A 23,242-nucleotide genomic window follows, 5' to 3' on the forward strand; every position below is an offset into this window, starting at 1 on the left:
TGAAGCAGCCGGTCCGTAGTAAATACGAATGCGGGACGCAGCAGCCAGGAGGCCGCGCTGGCTCCGGGCGACCCGCGGGGGGGCCTGCGAAATGCCCACAGAGGGCGGGGGCAGGTGCTCCCCGGGCACCCGCGTCGTCGCGGCCATTCCGCTGCAGGAAACCACAGGCAGGGAAGGTAGCCATGGAGACCTGGACTTCACTCCGAGAACAACTCTTCCATTGCTCACGACGCTATCCCTAATGTTTAAAAATTTAAGGAATGAAGTCACGAGCCCGGAGCCACAGCCTTTCCTGGAGGGCTCTTGATTTCATTCTGCTCTGCGGGACATGCGACCTGGCTAGTAAACGTGGTGAACACTGGGCTGGAGTCTTTTTTTTTTTTTTGGTCCAAAAATTGGGAACTGTGACTCACAAGACATAAAAATCTTACAGGAACAAGGGCCAGGAAGATAAAGTCAACAAAACAGGGGTTGCCGATGAACAGCCAAACCCACGAGCTGTGGGACTTTGAAGGGAGAAATCTGGTCCCATAAGATGGGGTCGTTAAAAAGAGGCCCAGAGTACATCTCTAAACAAGTTTTTCATTCTTTCCTAAAAATGTACAGCAACTGAAATTCAGCCTGCAGCCAAACGGCGGCACTAATATTTTAAAAGCCTTTAGGGCTTCTGTTGTTTTCTTTTTGTGAAAAGGTGGGGAGGGAATTAGGGCTAAAAAAAAAAAAAAGTTGGGTTGACATGATAGAGGCCCTTGTGGAACATACTAAGGAGTGCGAACTACAGGGAGTGGGAGACATATGTCCAAATACACTTTGGGAAGATACATTGGGTTGGAAATAAGTACCCTGATTTCTGTCCAGAAAGACCGTGGGAATCAGACCATGTGAGAGGTTTGTGCAATGTTCTGAGTACAAATGAGGCCTCGGACGGCGAAAGGCAGTGTGGGGGGTGGACGATTCCTGGGTGCCGTTCTGGACTCTGTAAGTGTATGGTAATGGCGAAGGCTCCATTCCAGAAAGGAGGACAGCCAGAGGGAGAGGGGGGCAGGGGGGGATGGAGAGAGACCAGATTCCCCATCTTAATAAGTTGTACAAATGTGTCTCCAGCCTGTCTTGGCCCCCCTTCCCCTCTTCCCCTGGCTGCAAGTTAAACCCTCAAATGTGAAGGACTTCAGCAGACGGGGAGCTGCTTCTCTTTGGCACTTTACCCACGGTCCTAATACATTTCCTTTCTGAGCTGCATCAGCATCATGTGCTCCATTGTTGCTTTTATCGTTATTGATGATACTGTGTTGCATTCACATTTGAATCTGCGCAGCCCTGTAACGGTTTGTTCACAATCTGTCACAACAACCTCGGCTGGCTGGGAGGGCGACATGTCATCATCATCGTTATTAAGATTTTCTCCTAGAGCTGGGACCATGAGGGATGGTTTACAGATACACGCAGCAATGCTCCAGTTATTTATATCAAGTTAATTAATCCCACGGATTTAACATCCTGCTCTGTTACTGAACTTCCCCCCTTCAGGTGCTGGCCTTAGATTCCGTTTTGGGGTAAACGGAGTTCATGCTTTAGAACCCCACCCACACCAGCACCTCACCCGGCAAAGTACCCGCATTTTCAGTTCAAGCTGAGCAACTGCAGCTCCTCTCTCAGGACCTTTTCCGTCCAGATACCTGAAGTCATGATTGGCGGGAAGTAAAAGCAGCCAGGGACAGTTTCCTTCCGAGACTGAAGAGCCCGCGTCAGTGACGGGCCCGGGACAGGGAACCCCGACCTCGCCTCCCACGGTCCTTCGTCAGAGGAGCAGCCGCAGAGAGCAACGGGGCGGAGACACCGCAGCGGCTCTGGCTGGCGGGAGCGGGGCCTGGGAACCGCCGCTTTGGAGGGCAGTTGAACGGTTCACCAAAAAGTGAAACACGGTTGCCGTCTCGCCCAGCAATTCCACGCCTGGGTATATTCAGAAGAGAACTGAATATATACATCTGCTCAAAAGCTTATACCTGAAAACTCACCCAAATACTACTTACAATGGGCAAAAAGTAGAAAAAAACCACCCAAATATCCATGAGCCAATGTACAAACAAAATGCAGTGTATCCACAGAAAGGAGTGACGTTTGGGTACATACCTAACACCATGGGTGGTCTCTAAAAAGACTATGTCAAGTAAAAGGGAGCACACACAAAAGGTCACATATTGTGTGATTCCATTTACACAAAACGTCCCAAACAGGCAAATCCGGGGGATGACTACACACTAGTGGTCTCAGGGGCCGCGGGACGGGGGGGTGGCTGCTCATAGGAGGGGTGTCCTTTTCGGAGTGATGGAAATGTTCTGAAATTAATTAGATGGTGGGAGCTACCCAACTCTGCGAATATACAAAACGTCATGGAAATGTAAATTGTTAAAAGTGAATTTCTTAATATGTAAATTATAAAGGAAAATAAAATTACTCCAGACTGAGGTTGATGGCCAAGATCACTAAATAGTGTGTTTCTTTGCTCCTACATTTTAAAATTGCAGATATAAAACTTTCCAAGGAATTCAAAAGGAAATTGATCCCTGGCCGGGTAGCTCAGTTGGTTAGAGCGTCGTCCCGATGCGCCAAGGTTGTGGGTTTGATCCCTGGTCAGGGCAAAACCAATGAAGGCAAAATCATTAAATGAATATTTTTTTTGATTATTAAAGGAAAAGATACGGATCACATAACATACACACATATCCGTGTATATGAGATATATACACACAAATACACATATATCCTTAAAGGCCAAAGTATAAAGTATCACAGAAGTTCTCAACAGTTGACGACATAATCTCATGATACACAGAATTTATTCCTGGAATATCTATATATAAATCGAAACTACCTGAATTTTGACTTAATAGAAAAAGTAAAATTTACACATAAAACTAAAAAAGGAATTTGTCTTAAAGGTTGCGTTCTGTAAAAATTCTTCTTTACAACTTTAGTCACAATAATATATCTAGCTGATTTCTTTTTATGCAAACTTTATCACAACAAGTAAATTTCTTATGTTCTCTCTTTGAGGAATAAAATAAAAACCTGAGTAGATGAAAACACAAAGTATTTGGAGTTTCTCCCCTGACCTCTATGATCTTTCTCCCTCAGGAGATATGTCTCTAGAGAAGCAATTTCAATGTTTAACCTTGAATTCCTTTGTAAACTTGCTTTCCTTCTATTTTGCATAATTTCTTTATAAGTCTTCCCAGACTTTATAACCTAAGTCTCCAAATAAAGTGGATATGATTTTGCTTCATTCTCAAAATAGATTGTTTTTATTTTATATTCTTTTATATCTGTGACTTTACATTTTAAAGTATTGCTTTAAAGCAGGTTGAAAAACACTTTGTGTTAAAACAGTAAATATTTTCATTTATATATATTTTCATTCATACATATATCTCGAAGGCTAATGTTAATTCAAAGACATTTCAGAGGTTGCAGAATGTGTATTCCTCTCTTGCTATTTAAAAACATATAGTATATACTCAAATTCAAATTCTCCATGGAAAACAGTGGAAACAAAAAACATATAGGACTGTCCAACTGTAAAGAGATACACATTTTACTTGCTAAGAAAGCAGCAGCAGCAAAAACAAAAAGATACTATAATCTAAGGCCTTCTGAACTTTTAGAAATCTTGCTTTGAAATGCTTACAATTTTCTCTTGCCTTATTAACATAAAAGTGTAAACCCAAGGTCCGCTGTCTACTTGTGGCCTTTTGCTTCAACTGCAGCCTAATGTTTTATTCAAGATCTTATTTCAAAATCCTCAGAAAGTGCTGGAATGTGATACAAATGGTACTGTAAGTGTTCAGGTGTCTCAGGAAGGGGGGCCGGGTGTGTGCCCAGCATCCCCATCAAGGACCTGTGATCTTCGATGGGTTAGTCTATTTACAGGGTGAATGTTCGTGCTTGTCAACAGCCACAGGTAACTTTTTGAGAAGAGCTAAAGTTCCTCGGCTATAAAGGACAAACTCCTAAATCTTTTCTATTTAAAGGCCTCAGACCTTGCAGGTAAAGTCATCGAACATGCTCACGCCCATGTCCATTCAGAAACAAGGCACATTTAATTAGGTATTGCAACATTCTGTTTTTGCATTTTACTCAACTAAAAGCAAATGCCAGCTGCATGGTAAATTGTATATATGATAAAACTAAAATTCTCTTATTACAAAGAAACTTTTAAAATTTCTTTCAAGTATCATCCAAATGTATACTGTATTGTGTCTAATTTTATAGTGAACGTCGATGCATAACTTTAACGTTATACAATGAACTCAAAGTTTTGTCTTCTGATCAGTCATATTGATCTTAGGCTTTTATAAAAGAGGTATTTCTTTTCCTTAGAAGCATGAGATGAACTTTTTTTCTTTCTTCATTTTTGCACATGCTAAAAGAAGGGCCTAGAAGACACAATGTGTCTATGAGCGCAATGTGATAGATACTGTGTCTCCGAGACACAATGTGTCTAATAGCACAATGGGATAGATACTGTGTCTCCGAGCTGATACACGGCAGGCCAGCCGCCCAGTTTACACGCGGAGGCCCATTCTCAAGTCTCCTTTTCTCAGGTAACTTGGGCTTCAGATGTAATTTCTCAATCGCTCCCCTCAGCACGGCGGCAAAACTGAAACAAAACCTTCGGTATAAGGATGACAGCCCTTTCGTCCCCATGCAGGCCTTGCTCTGTCACCCGCGGCCGGGAGCCTCCTGGCTTGTCTCTGCCAAGCTCACCAACCAGCCTGCCAATTACACAAGCTGCTTCCCAGACGTCAGACGCACATTCCACGAGACTGCTGTGCAAGCCACCCTAATTAACCATCAGCCTAATTAGACAATTTACTGTGTAATTAGCAGGCAATTAGTCAACACCTCTCAGATCTCACTGACTGCTGTGACAGCCACATTCCGGCACACCACAGCGCCCGAGCTCCTCGCGCTGCGACCTGGCGCCACGGGCGCCGGACACAGAGGAGGGGCGTGGCTGCCACGGGAGAGGGAGTCAGTACCGGCCGGGCCAGCCACCGAGCTGCTCACGGACGCGCCTTTTATCGACACCGGTGGCCCAACGCTGAATGACGATGCTTTAGGCACCTGCTCCAAGAAACGGCTACACACCCAGCTCCTGTTTTACTCCGTGTCTGAACGCGCAACGCTCGGCGGGCTGCGCGGGGAGCCCTGCTCCCCGACCGCCTGTGCCTCTAGCAGCCGCGGTCACGCCTGAGAGCTGTGCAGACCTGCTGTCGGTGGGGGAGACCTCTGCGGGGTCCCCACCTGTTGCTGCTGGAAGTGGAGTTTTTGGGGTGCAGCTGGAATAAGTTTCCGGAGCCCCCACGGGAGGACGAGGGGTCCTGGAAAGTGCTATTTGTGGGGAATTAAACCCCTGAGTTTCCAAGGTCCCCCCTGCCTCCGTCCTGCCAACAGCTCAGAGGTAAAGAGAAGGTAACCGCTGGCCCACAGAGCCAGGAGGACTTGGATCGTCACCGGCCTTTTCATGTTTGAATAGGAGGAGAAGTCGTCAAAACGAGGAGGGTGAGGCTGGGCGCAGGGGGCGCAACCACAGCGGGGGGCAGCCTCGCTGAACCCCAAGAGAGGCTGCGGGGGAAGGGCCGTCATCGCCGACTCCGGGAGTGGGCCTCCCACGGGTCAGCGGGCTCCCCACCGGGTACGTAATTCCCCACTTTCCACGGCAGGCTCGCGGGCCCCAGATGCAACTCAAATTCCCAGCCCGAGGCCTCCCCGGCCTCCGCAGACACCAACCTCACACTCAGCTGCCGGCCCGGACGTGCTGGGCGCGCCCCGACGTGGGCCTCCGCGTGCCCCCCTTCTGGCCCGAACGGAGACTCAGCTCCAACCAGTCATCGCTCTTTAAAAACGGAGGAAAACACTGCTCCTTCAGTAACACGCTTAATCTCAGAATCCTGCTGCCTTGTGTCACCATTCAGTCACTCCCCGTCTTTCGGCGTAAGTGCTTTCTGAACTTGAACTAGACCTTAAGCTTTTCCAGAGCAAATATCATATATATACGATGCTAGGAAGAGCTCTCAGGATACAGCGGGCCTGGTCAATGACACGACGTGATGACATTTTCAGATAAATTTTACCTTGAATCGAGGGAGGATCTGGCAGAGCAGTAATGATGCGTTGTTCCAACCATATGGGATATTGTGGAAATGTCCAAACAAGTCAGCAGAGCGGGATGCAGAGGGCAGTGGCCGAGTTCAAGCGGAGGCACAAACGGGGAGGTCGGGCGGGTCAAGGTAACCGGTGCAGGAAGAGGCAGTTTGGCTGAAGATTTCTCTACAAAACCAGCCACTGCCCTGAGCATCGGCTCACCCCTAACTTCAGACACAGCGGCCCCTGGCCAGGTAGCCAGTGCAAGTCACAAGAAAAGGGAGAATTGCAACTTTAAATGTCTCGCAACAAAGTGTAAGTTTGTCTTCAACAAAAATCTGACAGAGAGGTAATCACTGGGTTTTATATTTAAAGTTTTTAAAGGAGGGTAAGACTATCCCCACATAGTACTGATTACAACCTTGTTAAAAATCAGTGAAGAAACTACAAAGGCAAGGGGGTATCCTGGAATTCAAGCCATGTTCATTTCAACGGAAGACTGTGCCATCCAAACAGACTCAGGATGTGGGTATTTTTAGCTGGTTAAATTTAAAATCTGCAAAAGAATTATGTGAGACAGGATAACGGTGGAATGAGATTTTTAAACAGCAGGACTATCCTTTAAGGAAATTTCCTTTAGCCGTAAATATGAGAATTTTCCATTAACCTTGACACCAATTGCTTAGGAAACAAACAAAACAAGAACTGAGTAAGAGGTATTTTCCATTACAAGGTAGGTTCTCCCACCAGCTAACCCAGATCAAACTGTACACGTCAAATTATGTTACTAAAAAGTCTATCTGAGTCTCTCCTTGTCCGCTCTACCAAAATGATTACCTAATTAACAAGTGGGAAATCACAGCCTGGAACAGAAGAGAAGCAAAGACATAAATATATTGGAAAATTGATCGGCCTGCTTCAACTAGCCCAAAATGTGAAATAAAAGGTGAAAAGAAAAAAAAAAATGAGAGCAATTTAAGTAGCTTTAATAATGTACCTGGTTAAAAATATATTTGGCTACAATGAAAGGGTTGATACTTCATGCTAGAAATAGGGGCATTAACCTGTGTTTGGAGACATAACTGCATCTCCTACTGATCTGATGAAGTCTGGGACCCATGGCGTGGTTACAAACGGCAATTAGCTTAGAGCTTTGGGAGCGGTTGGGTGCATTTTTTGTTACATTCTAACTTCCAAGATTTAGCTTCAGTACTGCAAGTGTGCACACACACACACACACACACACGGGCGTGTAACACACACAGTTCTGTTGCTGGAGGGACGAGATTACTTCACAGAAGAGACGGCTACACAGTCTTGAAGTGAACGCTCGGACGGCACCTCCCACGGCGCTCCCGCACGTCAACTGTCGCCTCAGGTAAGCCCATCCCGTATCATTGGATGCCGGGGCCATTTTACAAGTTTCAGTAAAATAAATCTAAACCACAACTAAAGCACCTCACCAGGTGAAAATCAAACTATTCCTGCACGGAAATTACTATAGTTTTAGGATTTCAGCATCTCCCAGGTGAGATGTTTACACTGGCCATGTTTAAATAATTATAACTCCTTAGTTTTACGCACTGGTATACATCAGGAGATAACACCACACAATAAATAGAAATTAATGATGGACCAAATTCGAAACTAGAACTATAGCAGGGAGTATAACACACTGGACTATTGCTTATTTTTTGTTTCATAGACTTTTGTAACAAGGTAATGCAGAAACTCAATGGCAAACGAAATGTTTCATTTAATCTTAAAAAAATATATATCCAGATCTTTATTTCTGAAACGAATTGCAAAAGTAATTGTGATTTTTCTGTGCTGTAATCCAAACAGACTCCACCAGGCTCTAAACCGTGATTATGTAACGTATTTGTGAAATGCTTCCTAACAAGTCTAACTATTACTTTCAGCATTTACAGTCTGACAGGGTTACTCCTGGTTCTTACCTGGTTGAGGGATGCTAGTGATTTGTGCCAATGTAGGCAACTTCCCCTCAGCTAAGATAATGGGGACTGAAACCAGTTTCCTGAAATCCACCTCGGAGAATAGACAACCTACATGGTAAAGAGTCTGCAAATCTTGTTCTGGGAAGGAAAACAGAGCTATTTAGAAAAAAATAAAAAGGAAAAGCCTGCCAATGACAGGACATGAGAGCTGCTTCCCATAACTGAAGAGCTGTCATGTGGAATTGTGGTTCAGATCAGAGCCCTGTGGTTACCTGTATCCATCTAACGAGGTGCGGACCCTTCCCGTCTGCCCCACGTGGCTCTTGGCACCGGGCTTGCGGCCGCAAGCAAGCAAGGCAACACCCTCTCCTCACGGGGCGTACTTCTCACGGCTGAGGCAGCGGATAAGCAAGTCGACAAAGAAGTGGCCGCGGGCATAGTAATTTCACGTGGTGATCCCTGCAGCTACGGAACAAACCGCCAGGGAAACGTGGCCAGAGAGGCCCAGTGCGAGTGGTCAGCAGAGGCTTCTCGGAGGAGGGCGCTGGGATGGGACAACTGCGTGAGAAGCAGGAGCCGCCGTACTAAGCCCGAGGCCGGAGCTCTCCAGGCAGAGCAAACACTAGCCCAGCGGCCTGCGAGACGGAGGAGCTGCCTGCCTTTGGAAGAGAAGAGCTACTTGCGGCTCCAGGGTCCTGGTCTGGCCTCATGACTTGTCCCCGGCAACCGAATCCTGTGGAAATTATGTCGTGCAAACTCTGAGCCTCAGCCTTGCAATTTCCCCTCTCGCCCTTTAAAAACACTGCCACGCCTGGACTGTGTGGCTCAGTGGTTGAGGTTCAATCCAGGAACCTGGAGGTTGCTGGTTCGATTCCCTTCGGGGCACAAGCCCGGGTTGCAGGCTTGATCCCCAGCAGGGGGCCTGCAGGAGGCAGCCGATGCATGACTCTCTCATCATGGATGTTTCTCTCTCTCTCTCCCTCTCCCATCCTCTCTCTAGAATCAATAAAAACATATTAAAAAAAAGAAGAGCCAAGGTTTAATAAAGTTAATAATTTAAAAAACAAAAACAAAAACCCTGCTGTCACCCTGGGAACTAGCCCAGCACCGTCTCCTAGAAGATGAGACCATGTGGAGAGCCAGGCCCAGCCCAGCCCCCAGCTCCAGGCGCCTGTCCACTGACGGCCAAAGCACAAGTGAGAACAGCTACCAGAACACAGAGCGGGCCTCCCGGCCGAGTCCCGACCAGATCGCCGAACTCCAGAACCCAGAGCAGATGACAGGGTGTTTTAAGCCACTAGATTGTGGGGTGGCCTGACATGCAGCGACAGATACATGCTACAGAGATGTTGGCTAGAATAACAAAATGTGAAACGTGCCACACTAGCTTTCAGATTGAGAGGCCGGCAGAGGCCTCTACGGAAAAAGTGAGAGGAGGCTGTAAAGCCTGGAAGAACCACAAGCAAACTGCTGGTGGAGGCTTCACATGCGGCATGAAAACTGCTTTGGGGACTGGGAAAGACTGGCCTGTCTCAGTCAGTGACAGAGCCACCGGTGAGAGCACTGCTGGTGATGGTTCGGAAGGTAGAAAACATGCACGATGAATTCGTGGGTCTGGCTGGAGAAACCTCCAGACAGGATGCTAACAGCATCAGTGGAGTGTTTCTGCCTGAGTATAAGATGCTGGGAGAGCGCGGACAGAGCTAATTAAGGACATAGTTTTTTAAGCAAATTCAACTTAGAGCAAAGCAAAGGGGCCCAAGACAGCCTGGGTTGAGAAATAACCAATTTTGAATAGTTTGTCTCGTCTAGAAGGAAAATGATTTTCAAAGTAAGAAATTACCTCGGGGTAAAGAGCACATCACGAGTGTTGCTGTAAGACACTTTGCAAAGACTTTAGAGACTTGAAGCAGGTCCTAGTAGGTTCTCTTAAGTGGATAGTATTGATTCTAAAAATCTCGAGGACACTGGACCACAGCAGCAAGACACGTTCAACATGGAGAGACGTCTGTCTCAAAAGAAAATAATTATGGATGTGACTCCAGGGCACGGAGTCAATAGATACAATAATTTTTTTTTATGATGGCATCACTGGGAGCTGGGACTAAAAGGGGCAATCAAACTAAAGAGAGGAATGAGAGTTCTTAACTTTCCACAAGCAGGAACAGGCTGAAAACACTGCTGCCAACGTGGGCCGTCACCAGCCATTTCTGAACAAACAAAATAAAACAAAACTCAGAGGACAGAATCAAGGGCCCAGAGCTGATTGTGGACAGGAGCGAAGGATTAGGGAACCACCACGAGGAAATGAAACTAGATCCTAACTGAGGAGCGCACCCTGCCCCTGGAGTAAGTGGCCCTGAAAACATGAGCCTGACTGAATTTCAAAACTGCTATGGGCACGTGGGTCGCCACGTCCCTTGCGTATCTCCTGTTTCTGAGCGAGAGTCTCCGCAGTGGTTTATTGGCCACATCGCTTTATGTTGGGTCTACAGGGAGTGGACAACGTGTCTTCCTACTCCACAGAATCCTGGGTCAAGAGGAGCTGAGCCCAAGTAGCTTTTATGCACTGGGAGCGGACAGAGGTCACAAGATCGCTGATGCTGAGCCCGATGCAGGACTGAATGACAGGCTGGGTGTCTTGGAAAGGGGTAGATAAGAAATGCTGCATTTTGCATGTGGAAGGATGTGAATTACTGCGGCCAGAGGGCGAGTTAGTGCTGTTTACAGAGATGATGGCAATAACTCTTTCAGGCCATAGGCCTGCTCCTTCGTGATAAGATTTGGCTGCTTTTCCCATCAGTCAACAGGCAGAGGGTCTGCACCTCCTTAAACAAAGCACGTATATTCTATCTTGTAATTTGCTTTGACCAGGTGAGTCTGGTGGAAGTGCCAGTGGGTGACTTCTGAGCCTTTTTCCCAACAGGCCCTGCAGCTTCCTCCTCACCCTCTTGGGACACTGCCACCTGTGAACAAGCACAAGCTACTCCCCTTCAGGGTGAGACTGTGAAGGGACGGAGGGGCTCAGCCGTTTCAGCAATTACGGCAACTCCTCCTGAGGGCCCCGGCACGCGGGGGGGGCCACCCTGCCAGTTCCAGGCACCCCCGCAACTGACTGCACAGCATGAGGAAGCCGAGCAGACACCATGGAAAACAGGACTGTCCCGACGAGCTCAGCCAGATTACCCATGTACACGACTGTGAGCCAATAAGTAATTGTTGCTCTCAGTCCCGGGCAATTTATTGAACTTCCTCAGCCCATTATATCATCTGAAAAAAATTACTACCTATTTTATAACAAGGATGTTGTGAGGATTCCATGAATAACTAATAAAAAGCGTTGGCAATGTCCACACATTCTAAGGACTCAGTAAGTGGTAGAAACGTGTGTAATAATAATAATTACAACAAAGCCTGCAGCATCACCCGAGTTCAGAGGGTGATTCAGAAGCGGTTTTGGGTGGACACCAGGGTTCTCCAGCTCAGGTTTCTTTCCCCAGACTGCACGGCCTCTCCACACGTGTTAGCCTTTCCTTAGTGTATTTATTTAGTTGGGAAAACAAGAGCACCAATTTTAAAATCAACAATTCATCTACGTTAATAAGTTAGAGTAATTTATGCCATGATGCCTCCACGGGCAGATCTATAAAGCACGGATGGAAATTAATTTGTGGACAATAAAAGGCAGGTGTTTCTGAAAGATCATCCCATAGCCAGGCTGCACCACCTAAGGACCTGGGATTTTCTGTGTCACGAGAAGCATCCACGAGCAGGTTCTGTTTCTTCTCTCAGGGCTACTGACAAAGGACCTTGGATAGTTGGGCCACATAATATTCATGTCCCTTCCTAAAACGGTGCAATACTTATTGTTTTCTCAAAACAAAATCTCTGCATTTTTAAGGCCACTCAACAACGTACATCTTCACATACAATCCACACATTTAGATTCCACTGATGTTCTCATTTTTAGACATGTAAACATACACTCTAGAAAGCAGCACAGGATATGAACCTTTAAATTGGCCTCTTCTCTGAGATCAATACTCAGAACGATCAATGTTTCATGTGTTAACTGTCCATTCACACAGCTGATAAAACCTTTCAATATGCCGTTGCCAGAAACCTATTTATTCATTTATTCATTCGTTTATACAACACATATTTCTGAAGCATTTATCAAACTCTCCCTACACACTAAGCGTGGATGGTATAAGGTTGGACTGGATGATGGAAACAGCCACAATCAATACGGTGAGTCCAGAGAAATCATAAAGACCCTTCAATATTTCTCAGTGCTTAGTTTTCAGTATTTTACACTGAGAGAGACTGATCAAGTGTACACTTATTTACCTAATCATCTGACATTATTACAGCGACATATATGCATTCGAGGCATTTTCTTACTAAAAATCAATCCCAAGTTTACTCTAATATCTAGATACAGCTTATGAATGGAATGAACTTTCACTTAGGCTTGAATTTGGGTTAGGAGAGAGATAAACGGCTCGAGTTTACCTGTGTAGTGACTGAGGTACATGGAACTCGCAGTCAGAAATGATGTGTCTGCAGTATATAATACATAATGTAGCTACCTCAGATGAGAAAAAAGTTACGATGTAATTAACAGAAACAAATGTTTTGATTTCCTATTAGAGCAATGTGACACAGGTAAGGAGGTTATTTGTGCGATCACTAAACAATTTCTGATATTCCCAGCTACGCTGAGCATTTCTCTGGTTTGTCAGGAGAGTTTAGCTTAAATTGAGCTTGGCAGATTGATTTTCTCTCCCATCCTTTTAAAATTTAAACTCAAACTCAATATATATTTATATAAAAAATAATCTGCAATTATATTTAAATACTTTTATAACGGCACTTGAAATATCATCATTCTGAGCATAAGCTGGATCCGAGGAAAAGCAGCATTGGTATTTTGGGGCGTTCTAGGAATGAGTGACTTGGCAGGGAAGACTACAGTTAATGAAAACCGTCTCTGATGTTATTTAACACAAAGCAAACACAGATCTTTTTACATCTGACATTAAGAGTCTGATCATTTGCCTCCCTAAAGGAAGCACACGAGGCTTTTATTCAGACTGCGCCGTGAGGAGTAATAATATTTCTGTGCTCTGAGGTGTCCACTGGCATTTAAATAACTGGAAAGCAAAGGTCTACTGTGGCCGTGGCCTATCAGACCTCCATCCGGCATCAACAAACATCAAGGGTATAAAAAAATGTATAGCATGGAAACCAACAGCCTGTTCCGAACTCCCCTAAAAATAGGGCAAAAGGGAAACAAAGTCAACCTGAACACATTTGCTGTAGGAACGAGTGCTGTATTCAGCCGTCAATCTCAGAGAACAACAAGGGAGCCTCCCCCCGCCCTGCCCCTGAAAGGATAACACAGTTTCCAGCAGCTGTTGAGCCCAGGCTCTAATTTCTACTGATCTCCCCTGGTAGGCATTTAATTTCTTTATCATATGCAGGCTCCGCAAATGATGCTTCATCAAAACTGTATTGTGAAATATTAATATTTCATGCGATAACAAAACACCATAGAATAACCTTTGTCATATTAAGAGCATCCTGACTTTAAATGTCAAGATTCTGAAGGTTAATGCTCTTGGAGCGGATTCTGGAGTTGGCATAATAAATCGCAGTGAGGCTCATGGAGATGGCTGTGTGCGGTGTCTCTCAGAGGCGCAGCCCATGTGCTATCTGAACGGAGGGCTTTAGTGAGAGGCTGTGGGGAAGCAGGTGTTTATAGGACTGGGTCGTCCACTGCAGCATTTTATCAATGAAGAAGCACAGTTACATGTTCACAGCAGGTAGAATGACTAGTTAGGGGCAAGATAAGCCAAAAAAACAACCGATCTCTATGAAGCAAACAGGCTACTTTGCAAAATCACGTATGGAAAATGACTGCTTTTGAGACTGGCATCACAGAACCCCAAGGTGGCATCATTATTTTGGTCACTACAATCCTCACAAATACCTTCAAAATAGCCTTTGCACAAATAGTTTGTTTCCCCTCCTGTGAAAGTAAGAGAGAGCTTCCTACCCCCATCCCGATGATTTCTGTGCCAAATTTAATTTCCATTTGCCCCGCATTCTCCTGACCGGCTCCACAGATCCTGAATTGAGAGATTAAACTCAAATTAGACGGCGAGAAGGAAGTTCGCTCCCATATTCGTGTCTGCTGCTGATCCTAATGAAGGGAACTGCTCCTGGGCTACGGAAGGAGCCAGCGTCCCGAATCAATGCAGGTCACCGACAGAGCAAAGACAGATGTCTCTGATTAATTAGAATTCAATTTTTGCAGGCAAAGGAAGCAGCAAATTCAAAACAAACACTGTTTTGTTGTTTGTTTTGGCTACAATTCTTCAAGAGTATCTGATTAGCAACCTATTTTTGTTCACATATAACAATTTTAAAATACTAAAACTAATGTAGTCATTAAATACGATCACAGACTCAGTTGCAACAAAGACAAACATAGTATCAATATTCCACAACATAGTATCAATATCCTGCAAACATAGTATCAATATTCCACAAACATAGTATCAATATCTTGCAAGGTTGCAAACAATCAGTTAGCAATATTCTGCAGCTGAATTCAGTGTGGTCTGTATTTTTACACATTGCTTCACCAGAGATTTCGAAATATTGGCCAATTTTTTTTAAAAAGAATCTTCCTCTAGCTATTATATATTTACAAAGTATGTTTTTCCTACGCTGGTTTTCCTAACTTTTGAGGGTTCTCTGGCTTTTCCTGCCCACACCTGCTCATCGCACCTTGTGAAGCTGCCCGGGGCAGACGGCCGTCACGTTCCAGCCCAAACAGCGCCAGCTACCGAGCCTTCCGAGGAAAAGGCAGCGGAGGGAGAGTGTGTTTAATGGGGCATATTCGTTCTCTATTATCTTCTTTGCCTGAGGATAGGGCCGATTTAAATAACGGTAATCTTTTCCTAGTCACTAGATTCGCACATTCTTATACATTAATTATTACTAACTACCAGTCAGCACTAAATACATCAATAGGTTTCTCATTTAAAATTTCATCAATAAAGGTTTAAGGGATGTTAAATTCTGCTGCTCTTTTCTAATTCAAAACCTTGTAAGGATGCAACCCTCTGCTGCATGATCAACCTACTCGAACAACACACATTCATAAGCTTGTGTACTTTAAAAAATCAATCTCAACTGGAATACGTCGTTTATTTTCTACTAAGTGTGTCCACTGCCTGTGTGGGCAGGAAGTCAACCATAATGTCAAATTAAACTCAAGCATATGTATTTTGGGGGAAAAGCTTCTGCATTTAAAAATTCAAGAAAAATCTTATTTATGACCAGCACAAATGAGTTACACCGAGACTCCTTCCGACGTGAATTAGGACGACTGCAAACCAACCCCACTGTCTCCCTAACTTCGAGTGGAGGTGCATGTCCCCATTCACACCCCCAGAAATTACAGAACAATTAATGCTGCAGACTCAACAACTCATGCGACTATGATTATTAAATGATTATATAAACAGCCACTTTTGTGCTATTTATATTTTCGATGCTTCCTAGTCTAGACTAAACAAAATGAGAAACACATGCCCCCCACCTGCCCCGCTTTCCTGGGACAGAAGGGATAGAAGGAAAGTAAAGACTAATATTTACTAATACTAGGTCTTGCCTGATAGTTTCGTAACTATTATTGCTTGGCCAGAAAACTTTTCCATTATAATATTTATACCCTAATTGAAATACCCGAGAGACACGTAAACATGGCTTTGAAAATACTTTCTTACCTTATCCAGAGAGAAAGTTTTGGTCACGGCGAAACCCCAGCCGGCCTCAAACGCCCTCCGGATCATCGTGGAACTCGTGGCTGGCGTGGCACTAGCAAGGCCAAAGGGGTTGGCGAACTTCAGCCCAGCCATCTCCACGCTGATGTCCACCAGGTCCACGGGCGTGTGGAAGAGTGGCAACGCGGGTGTGGCGGGGACGGTGGCTCCGCACTGTGACTGCAAAACACGAGCAGGCGGGGGTTGGTCTGGTGCCACGGCTGACCCCCCACCTCACCCTCACAAACACCACGGCGCCCCAGCATGTGAATTCGTGGAGTTTACAGGGGCCTGCTTAAGACAATGAACATCGGCAAGGAGCCCAGTCATTCGCAGGGGACCCAACCCAGGGAGCAGCATCTTTTCTCGTTGCAAAGGCGTTGTCGAGAGTATCAGCAGTAACACAACAAATGCAACAAACTAGCAAAAACTACGTAAAACATCCTGAGATGCAAGCACGAAAGGGGGTAATTTCAGAATTTGTCTCCCTGGTCCCATCAGCCCGGCCTAAACCTAATTTTTTTAAACCTAATTTGTGAGCCTGTCATTGCTGCTTAGAGAGACAGGCAACGGCAGGTAGGAGGCCAAATGCCATTTCCAGCCATCTCACTGCTGCTTATGAACAAGGAAGCCACCTGGCAGGCCCCGGTCCCCTCTCCTGCACGTGGCCAGCACAGCAGAGGGGAACACTGGGTGCCTGACGTCCTACCTCATGGGGACACTGGACAATGACAAGCTCAGGGCTCAGGGGACTTTCAGCTTAGACAATGGACAATGTCCTCACGTGCGTGACGGGGCTTCTCTTTTCAGAAACCAAACAGGTTCTGAACAGTTACCATCAAAGTGTGACGTTCCCATTGTTGAAGGAACATTGTACTAAGGCACCTGGCACCACGGGGAAGATCTAACAGAGACGTTTATACACAGTGCACGGTGCCGACGCATAGTAGGTGCTTGCTGAGCATGACTCCCCTTTCTGACCGCTGGGGGATTCCCGAAGATCTCATGGGGACTTGGCCTGTCAGGCGTGTCTGTCCCCCCGTCTCTCCTCTCCCTCCCACGGGAGCTCCTTAGTTCACAGGATCCCAGTTGGGATCGGGGCTCCTCCCGGTCACACACTTTCTGGTCTCATCTGCTTCCACTCGCAACATCTCACGTCAGTCTAGTAAACCACGTATAACTTCTCAAACAAAACGTCTCTGCATTTTGACTTTTCCCTGCAACGTTCGTTTCTGCCTGGCTTTGGCGCTTCGAACACCCCACCCATCCTTCCAGCGTCAGTCCCGCGGTCACCTCCGCCGGGAAGCCCCCGGCCACCCACAAGCTAAGTGTTCGCTCACCACACGGCCCTTGTCTGCCCTCGTGTGGCGTGTGCGTCTCCTACCTAACAGGGTTCTGGCATCTAGGATAACACTTGGCATAAAGACACTCAAAATATTTTTTTCCTACTCTTTATTGAATTTATTGGGGTGACCCTGGTTAACAAAATTGTACAGGTTTCGGGGGCACAATTCCACAGCACATCATCTGCTCACTGTATTGTGTGTCCACCGCCACTGACCCCCCTTACCTTCCACCCCCTCGGCCCCCCACGCCCAGCGATCACCTCACTGCTGTCCATGTTCATGCAAATTATTTGTTGAATGCACGGGACTAGTGACCTGGGGCACTTAGCCTCTGTTTACTTCAGTCTCTAGTAAGATGACAGTCAGTTTAGTGAAACAATCACCGGCTGTATCGGGACGTAACAGTCCATTCTGTCCTGCGATTCCAACGGGGAGCAACGTGCGGCTCTTACCTCCAAGACTTGGGTTAGCAAAGGCTCTCAAAAGAGCCACCTAGTGGGGATGGTAAGTGCTGCTCTGGGCAGGGCGGTTACTATGCAAACAGACGCAGCCTATAATTCACCCCCGTAAAGCCACGTAAAAACCCACGCACCTCACAATTTTGCCAGATTCTACTAAAACTCAAGCATTCTCTGCCCTCCAAAATGTTTAACTTCCAGCTTAGAATGGATTTCTGGTTGCAAGAAACGAAACCAGCATCAGAGGGTGACTACGAGGCACAGAATTACCTCGCGAGGGTCAGGGAGGAGTGCAGGGGGGCCTCCAGGGAGGGCGGGGGTCCCCAGGAAGAGCCACGTGATCTGTCTCCCCCTCTCCTCCCGCACAAGCTGCTGGTTTACTCTCCTGTCTCTGCCAGTGGACCTCCTTCCTCTGCTCCTTTATCCAGAATGGCTGATAATTTACAGGCCTCGCCCAGTTATTATTAAAAACACTGGCAGAATTTTAAAATCATTGATGTCCTGGCAGGACAGACGCCATACTAATTGCATCAGAATGGCTCAGGGTAGGACTCAGCAGTAACGATTTTTTTTTAAAAAATCTTGCCAGGTGTTTGCAAAGTGCACCTGGGCTGAGCGTCACCGGGTTAGCAGGTGCCTGCTCTTCATTCCTAATTCTCAACCGAGGCGTCCCGGGGGCCACCTTATCCCAGTAAGTGCCTACAGGGCTCTTTCAAAAAAAACAAAGTATTACGGCCAGCCGACGAACACTCTAAAAAGTGCTCATGGGTAGGGGGACCTTGATCTGCGTATAAGGTATTAATTCCGAGGACCGTCAGCACACTGTCCAAATGTCAAGGCCCCGCTGTAAAAACAGGCCGCTTACGGCTTCCTCAAAATCAACAGCATACTTGTCCATTTGCAAATAATACTTAGGCCCGGCGATAAGTGTTCTGCACTCGCTCCTTAATCACAGCTCTTCAGAGGAGGCATGATTTCCCGCAGAAGATGCGGGAAGGGAGGCTGAAAGAAAGCAGCTTGTCCAGAGAGCAACAGCGCGAGGCCCGACTCACGCTCACGCCGGCTGCTCCGTGGCTCTGCCGCTCCGTCCAGGAGCATCTGTCTCTAAAGGGTTCTCGTCCTCACAATGGAAACTGACCAGAAAACTATTCATGATGGTTCGACTGATAACCCCCCCCCACGTACACACACGGAAAAATCTATTATGAAAAATAAAGAATATACATGCCATTCAGGTATTCGTAAGAAAATCAACCATACTTCCTTTCACTTGAGAATGGAAGTAAAAACAAATAGAATCTTAAACTTGGACGGCCCGTTATTACATTATTACATTGCTACTCTCCATCCCAGGTTCCCTCCGTGATACCTGGCTGGGCCCCGGAACCACAGGGAAACTTGCATGTGTAATGGTTTTGCTATTGGGGAAAAGCAAGTCACATCACAATTATATATTCCAATCGCATTCTCCCCTAATTTCCTTGACTAGAATAACTTTTTTTTTTTAAGCACTGTTAAAAGCAAGGCCATTGGTATATTTGATTGAAAAAGAGAAAATCACCATCACCGCGTTCCATCCGACCTGAGACCATCGAGCAGCCTTCAGGGCTTCATCTTATTTCTATTTCTTTGTGATGTAACCACAATGGCCCCTATCTTGGGGTACAGCTGCTCTAGAAGCACCCATTCTCGGGCTATTCTACGGCAAAGAATAAATGGCATTGTGCAGCTACTTACGGCCAGATTAATTTGTAGGCTGGATTAATGCATTAATTAACTCCAGCTCAGTTACTCTGCCCTTTGAAGAAATATCTATTGAAGTGAGAGAAAAAAAAAAAAAACTTGCAAAGGAGAAATTAATTTGGATTAGAGGCTTCCAAGGAAAGGCCTAGGTAGGGCGATTATAATTATAACATAAAATCAGATTCTGTTCCTCCATTCTGAGAGATTAGTCTTTGTAATGAAAACCTTAGAAAGGACATGAAGCTACAGAAATGTTTCTTAAAAATAATGACCCCATTTTATTGACTTTATAAAGGATATATTCACTTTGCTCTTAATAAGATATTTGTAACCTGAGCACCGAATAAAGATGCAGAATTAAGCGATATTCACACAAATCATGGGCATCTCTTCTCCATCTAAACTCTACCTCCCCCCGGCTATCAGCCCTGATGAAACCTCACCTGCTGGGGTCTCCCCCATTTATTTACCTTATGACCCAACTCTGTAGCATCTCCGCACCTCCTCTCTCATTCCCCATCTCTTCTGAGGGCTGTCCCCCAAATCCACGAATCCGCGCCCTCCCACCCTCCCCACAGGTAGGTGCCCTTCGCTCTCCCTGCGGCTCCTTCCTATCGCTTCCCCATTTTCCGTCCTGCCTGTTGGAACCCACCCTTCACTCCCCAAAACACAACCCGACTGCTGAAAGCTTTCCCTTAGTTTCTCACTGCATTTGGTGAACATGCAGACTCCCGGCTGCTGCCCACAGACCCTACGCGGTCCGGTCCTGCCCCTCGGAACTTCCCGACGGCCCCCTCCAGGTAGACACGCCTGCCAGTCCCAGGCCACCTTCCCTGGGCATTGGTACTGGCACTGTCGCCACCTGCCATGCTCTTCAATATCCCTGTTTCTGGGTAAACTTCACTCCACGGCCAAGGCCTGGCTCTCGTAGCAGCTGCTGTGGACTGAACAGCATTTGCCCCCAACCTCACCGGTTGCGGCCTAACCCCCAAACTGGTGAGAGCTGGAGACTGGGCTTTTGGGGGTTCCTGAGGGGTGGATGAAGTCATGGGGGTGAGGCACTCGGGATGGGGTTAGTGCCCTGAGAAAACCCCAGAGCAAGCTCTCCTCTCTCTCTCTCGTCTTTAAGTGGGTTCTGCTCAGAAACGGAATGAGGGGTGTGTGGGTTTGGGAGTCATGGGGCTGGGGCTGGGGCTGGGGCAGGTTTCCATTCGGGACCCGTGGAAACTTCTTTAATGAAATAACATCTGAGCAGGTTCCAGGAGGAGGTGACTGGAGTATTGACCCACGAACAGAGTATTCTCTCTTTATAGCTTTGAAATGAATGCTCCAACCCATCCGCCGAGCCTCCGCAGCAACACTGGTTCCCTTCACCCTCTGCTAACGGGCGCACCATCCCGCAAGAACACGGCGCCGAGCCCGCCGCCAGGGCTTCGTTGCATACGGCCGACGGGCTCTAAGGGACACAGCAATGAGGCGGCCTTAAGAAAAGCCTGTGCGTCAGCCACAGGTCCCCGAGATAATACACAACGTGTGGACAAATTCTCTGAAGTGTCAGTCAGGAAGGTAACAATGACAGTATTCGCAGGCCCGGGGGCAAAGGCGGTGACACTTGGAGACAAGATGTCACCGACCAGAGAGGAGCCCAGTGACCCGCACGGGGTGGTGCCCACGGCTGGCCGGGCTCCACGGGGCACAAAGGAGGCGGAGTGACCCAGGTGAGAGCGGCGAAGGGAACAAAAGAGGCTGACATTTCAGAAAGGTGACAGCAGCCGTGCCAAACATTAAGCCTTGGAAGAAAACGTTTAACGTTGTAAGTCAACAACCTACCAGGCGGCACCTGCGTCTGTGCTGACCTATGAACCCCCGTGTTTCGGAGAGAAGTCAGAAAACCGTGTGGTTGCCCAGAGGGCACCTTGTGGCCCTAAACCGGTCAGTTAGGCCTCTTTAAACCTCACTGGTCTCATCTCATCTTTAAAACACCTAATGTGGCCCCGGCCAGGTGGCTCGGTTGGTTAGAGCGTTGTCCCGATGCACCAAGGTTGTGGGTTCGATCCCCGGTCAGGGCGCCTACAAGAATCAGCCAGTGATGCAGAAACAGGTGGAGCAAAAAAACAGTGTTTCTCTCCCCCCTTTCCTCTCGCTCTCAGATCAATAATAAAAAGACCTGATGTGAAGGGGGGTTGTGGGGGTCAGGATGAGGCCCCTGGGATGTGAAAGGTGTTTCAGGCCTTGCGCTGGGAGCTCCACTCGGTGCCATGTCACAGCCGGGGGTGAGAAGACCAGAGGGACACATGACCCCCCAAAGGTCCGAATGCAGAACCGGCGAGGGAGGAACTGCGCAAAAGCCAGGCTTGGGCTTCGGGTGCGCTTCCCGCGCCCGGATGCTTTCAGTCTGATCCCTCACAACTTGTGCAAGACTCAGCTTTACTAAAGCCCTGAGGGCAGAGAAAACGATGCTGCTTAAAATGTCCAATGGAATCATTTCGCATTTTAACTTTTACCCCAGCAAAGGGAAGGTTTCCGGCACTTTGTCCTGGGGCGACACTGCCGACCGCCAAGCAGCTGCAGGCGTCGGGTGCTGGGGTTTCGGGGGGAGTCCCCCACCTCGAGCCGCTAATTTCTCTCCCTCCGTCAGCACACGCCGAGGTCAGGCCCCGTCCGCCATGGGTTGGGCTTTTCAGTTATTTTTTCCTACCCATTCTAATGTGGAGTTATCTGCCTGAAGTAGCAATCCACTGCTCTATTGGTAAGGAAATATTCTGCCTTTATGGAGACAATTTCATTTTAAATTACTTTTCAGGTCAAACGCTGCCGTTTAATAAGGGCTTGGAACCCTACACAAAGTCAATAAAAGGCATTAAAATTACTTATTAGTCATGGTACTTTCTTCCAGCACCGGCTCCATCGCTTTGTTCTGACGGCTCCATTAGATACAGGCTCTTCTTTTTTCCCCTTGATGTCCTCTTATAGCACAGGGATGGTATAAAAAACACATCTCCCTTCAGACCCAGGAAGCTACACATTATTACAGATAGAATTTTTAATAGAAAAAAGTGTCATGTCTCTGATACTTAATAATTATTTAAAAATACTACCCGAGGAGGACACTAAAAATTAACCCGAGCGCACCATCCAGGAGGCCACGTCGGCCGAGGGTACCGCAGGGTTCGTTGCATGTTTATTTATAAGCTCTTGAAATGGGTCTCATTTCTCATTGACTGTGAGCACATTTAACTCGACTACTTCCCATCGAAAGGGGTGAAAATGAGATCACATGCTTCCAATTCTAGTTCGGTCTAAAGGCCCCGTTTCCCGGCGAGAAGCTGGGCTGGAGTTGTCTCAATTCTGGGATCCTGGCTGAGCGGGAAAACTCGGCGTGGAAACAGCATTTAGCCATGACAAAGCCCCACAGCAGTTTTGGGGGGAGGCTATCGCCACTTCAAACGGAATCCGTTAGGATTTAAAGCTGTGATTTTATCGATATTCATTGTTTTCAACCTGGGAGTGGCCAATGACCGGTCTCGGTCTTCCCTGAACACAGGGATTAGAGCCTCCTGTGTGTCTCGGACGGAGGACGCCTTGCAGTGGGTCTCGAGATTTTTCAGCAGGGTTGTCGTCGGAAAAGCTCCCCTCCTCTGTGGATAAGACTAAGGGGGATTCAAAAGTTACCATGAGCCCTGGCCAGTGCGGCTCAGCGGTTAGAGCGCCGGCCCTCGCACCACAGGGCCTCGGGTTCGATTCCTGGTCAAGGG

At 47.0% G+C, this 23,242-nt stretch overlaps 1 protein-coding gene across 1 annotated transcript in view; it reads right to left on the reverse strand.

Annotated features, from left to right (window-relative positions):
- Positions 1-23,242, reverse strand: part of DPYD (dihydropyrimidine dehydrogenase) — a 319,890-nt gene that overhangs the window by 128,423 nt on the left and 168,225 nt on the right. Inside the window, exon 13 of the mRNA XM_087827593.1 lies at positions 15,905-16,120. Within this exon, the coding sequence (XP_087683719.1) occupies positions 15,905-16,120 (216 nt within the window). The remainder of the gene's footprint in view (positions 1-15,904; positions 16,121-23,242) is intronic.

Source organism: Miniopterus natalensis, chromosome 19 (assembly GCF_054644295.1).
Source record: "Miniopterus natalensis isolate mMinNat1 chromosome 19, mMinNat1.hap1, whole genome shotgun sequence".
Classification (NCBI taxonomy): domain Eukaryota; kingdom Metazoa; phylum Chordata; class Mammalia; order Chiroptera; family Miniopteridae; genus Miniopterus; species Miniopterus natalensis.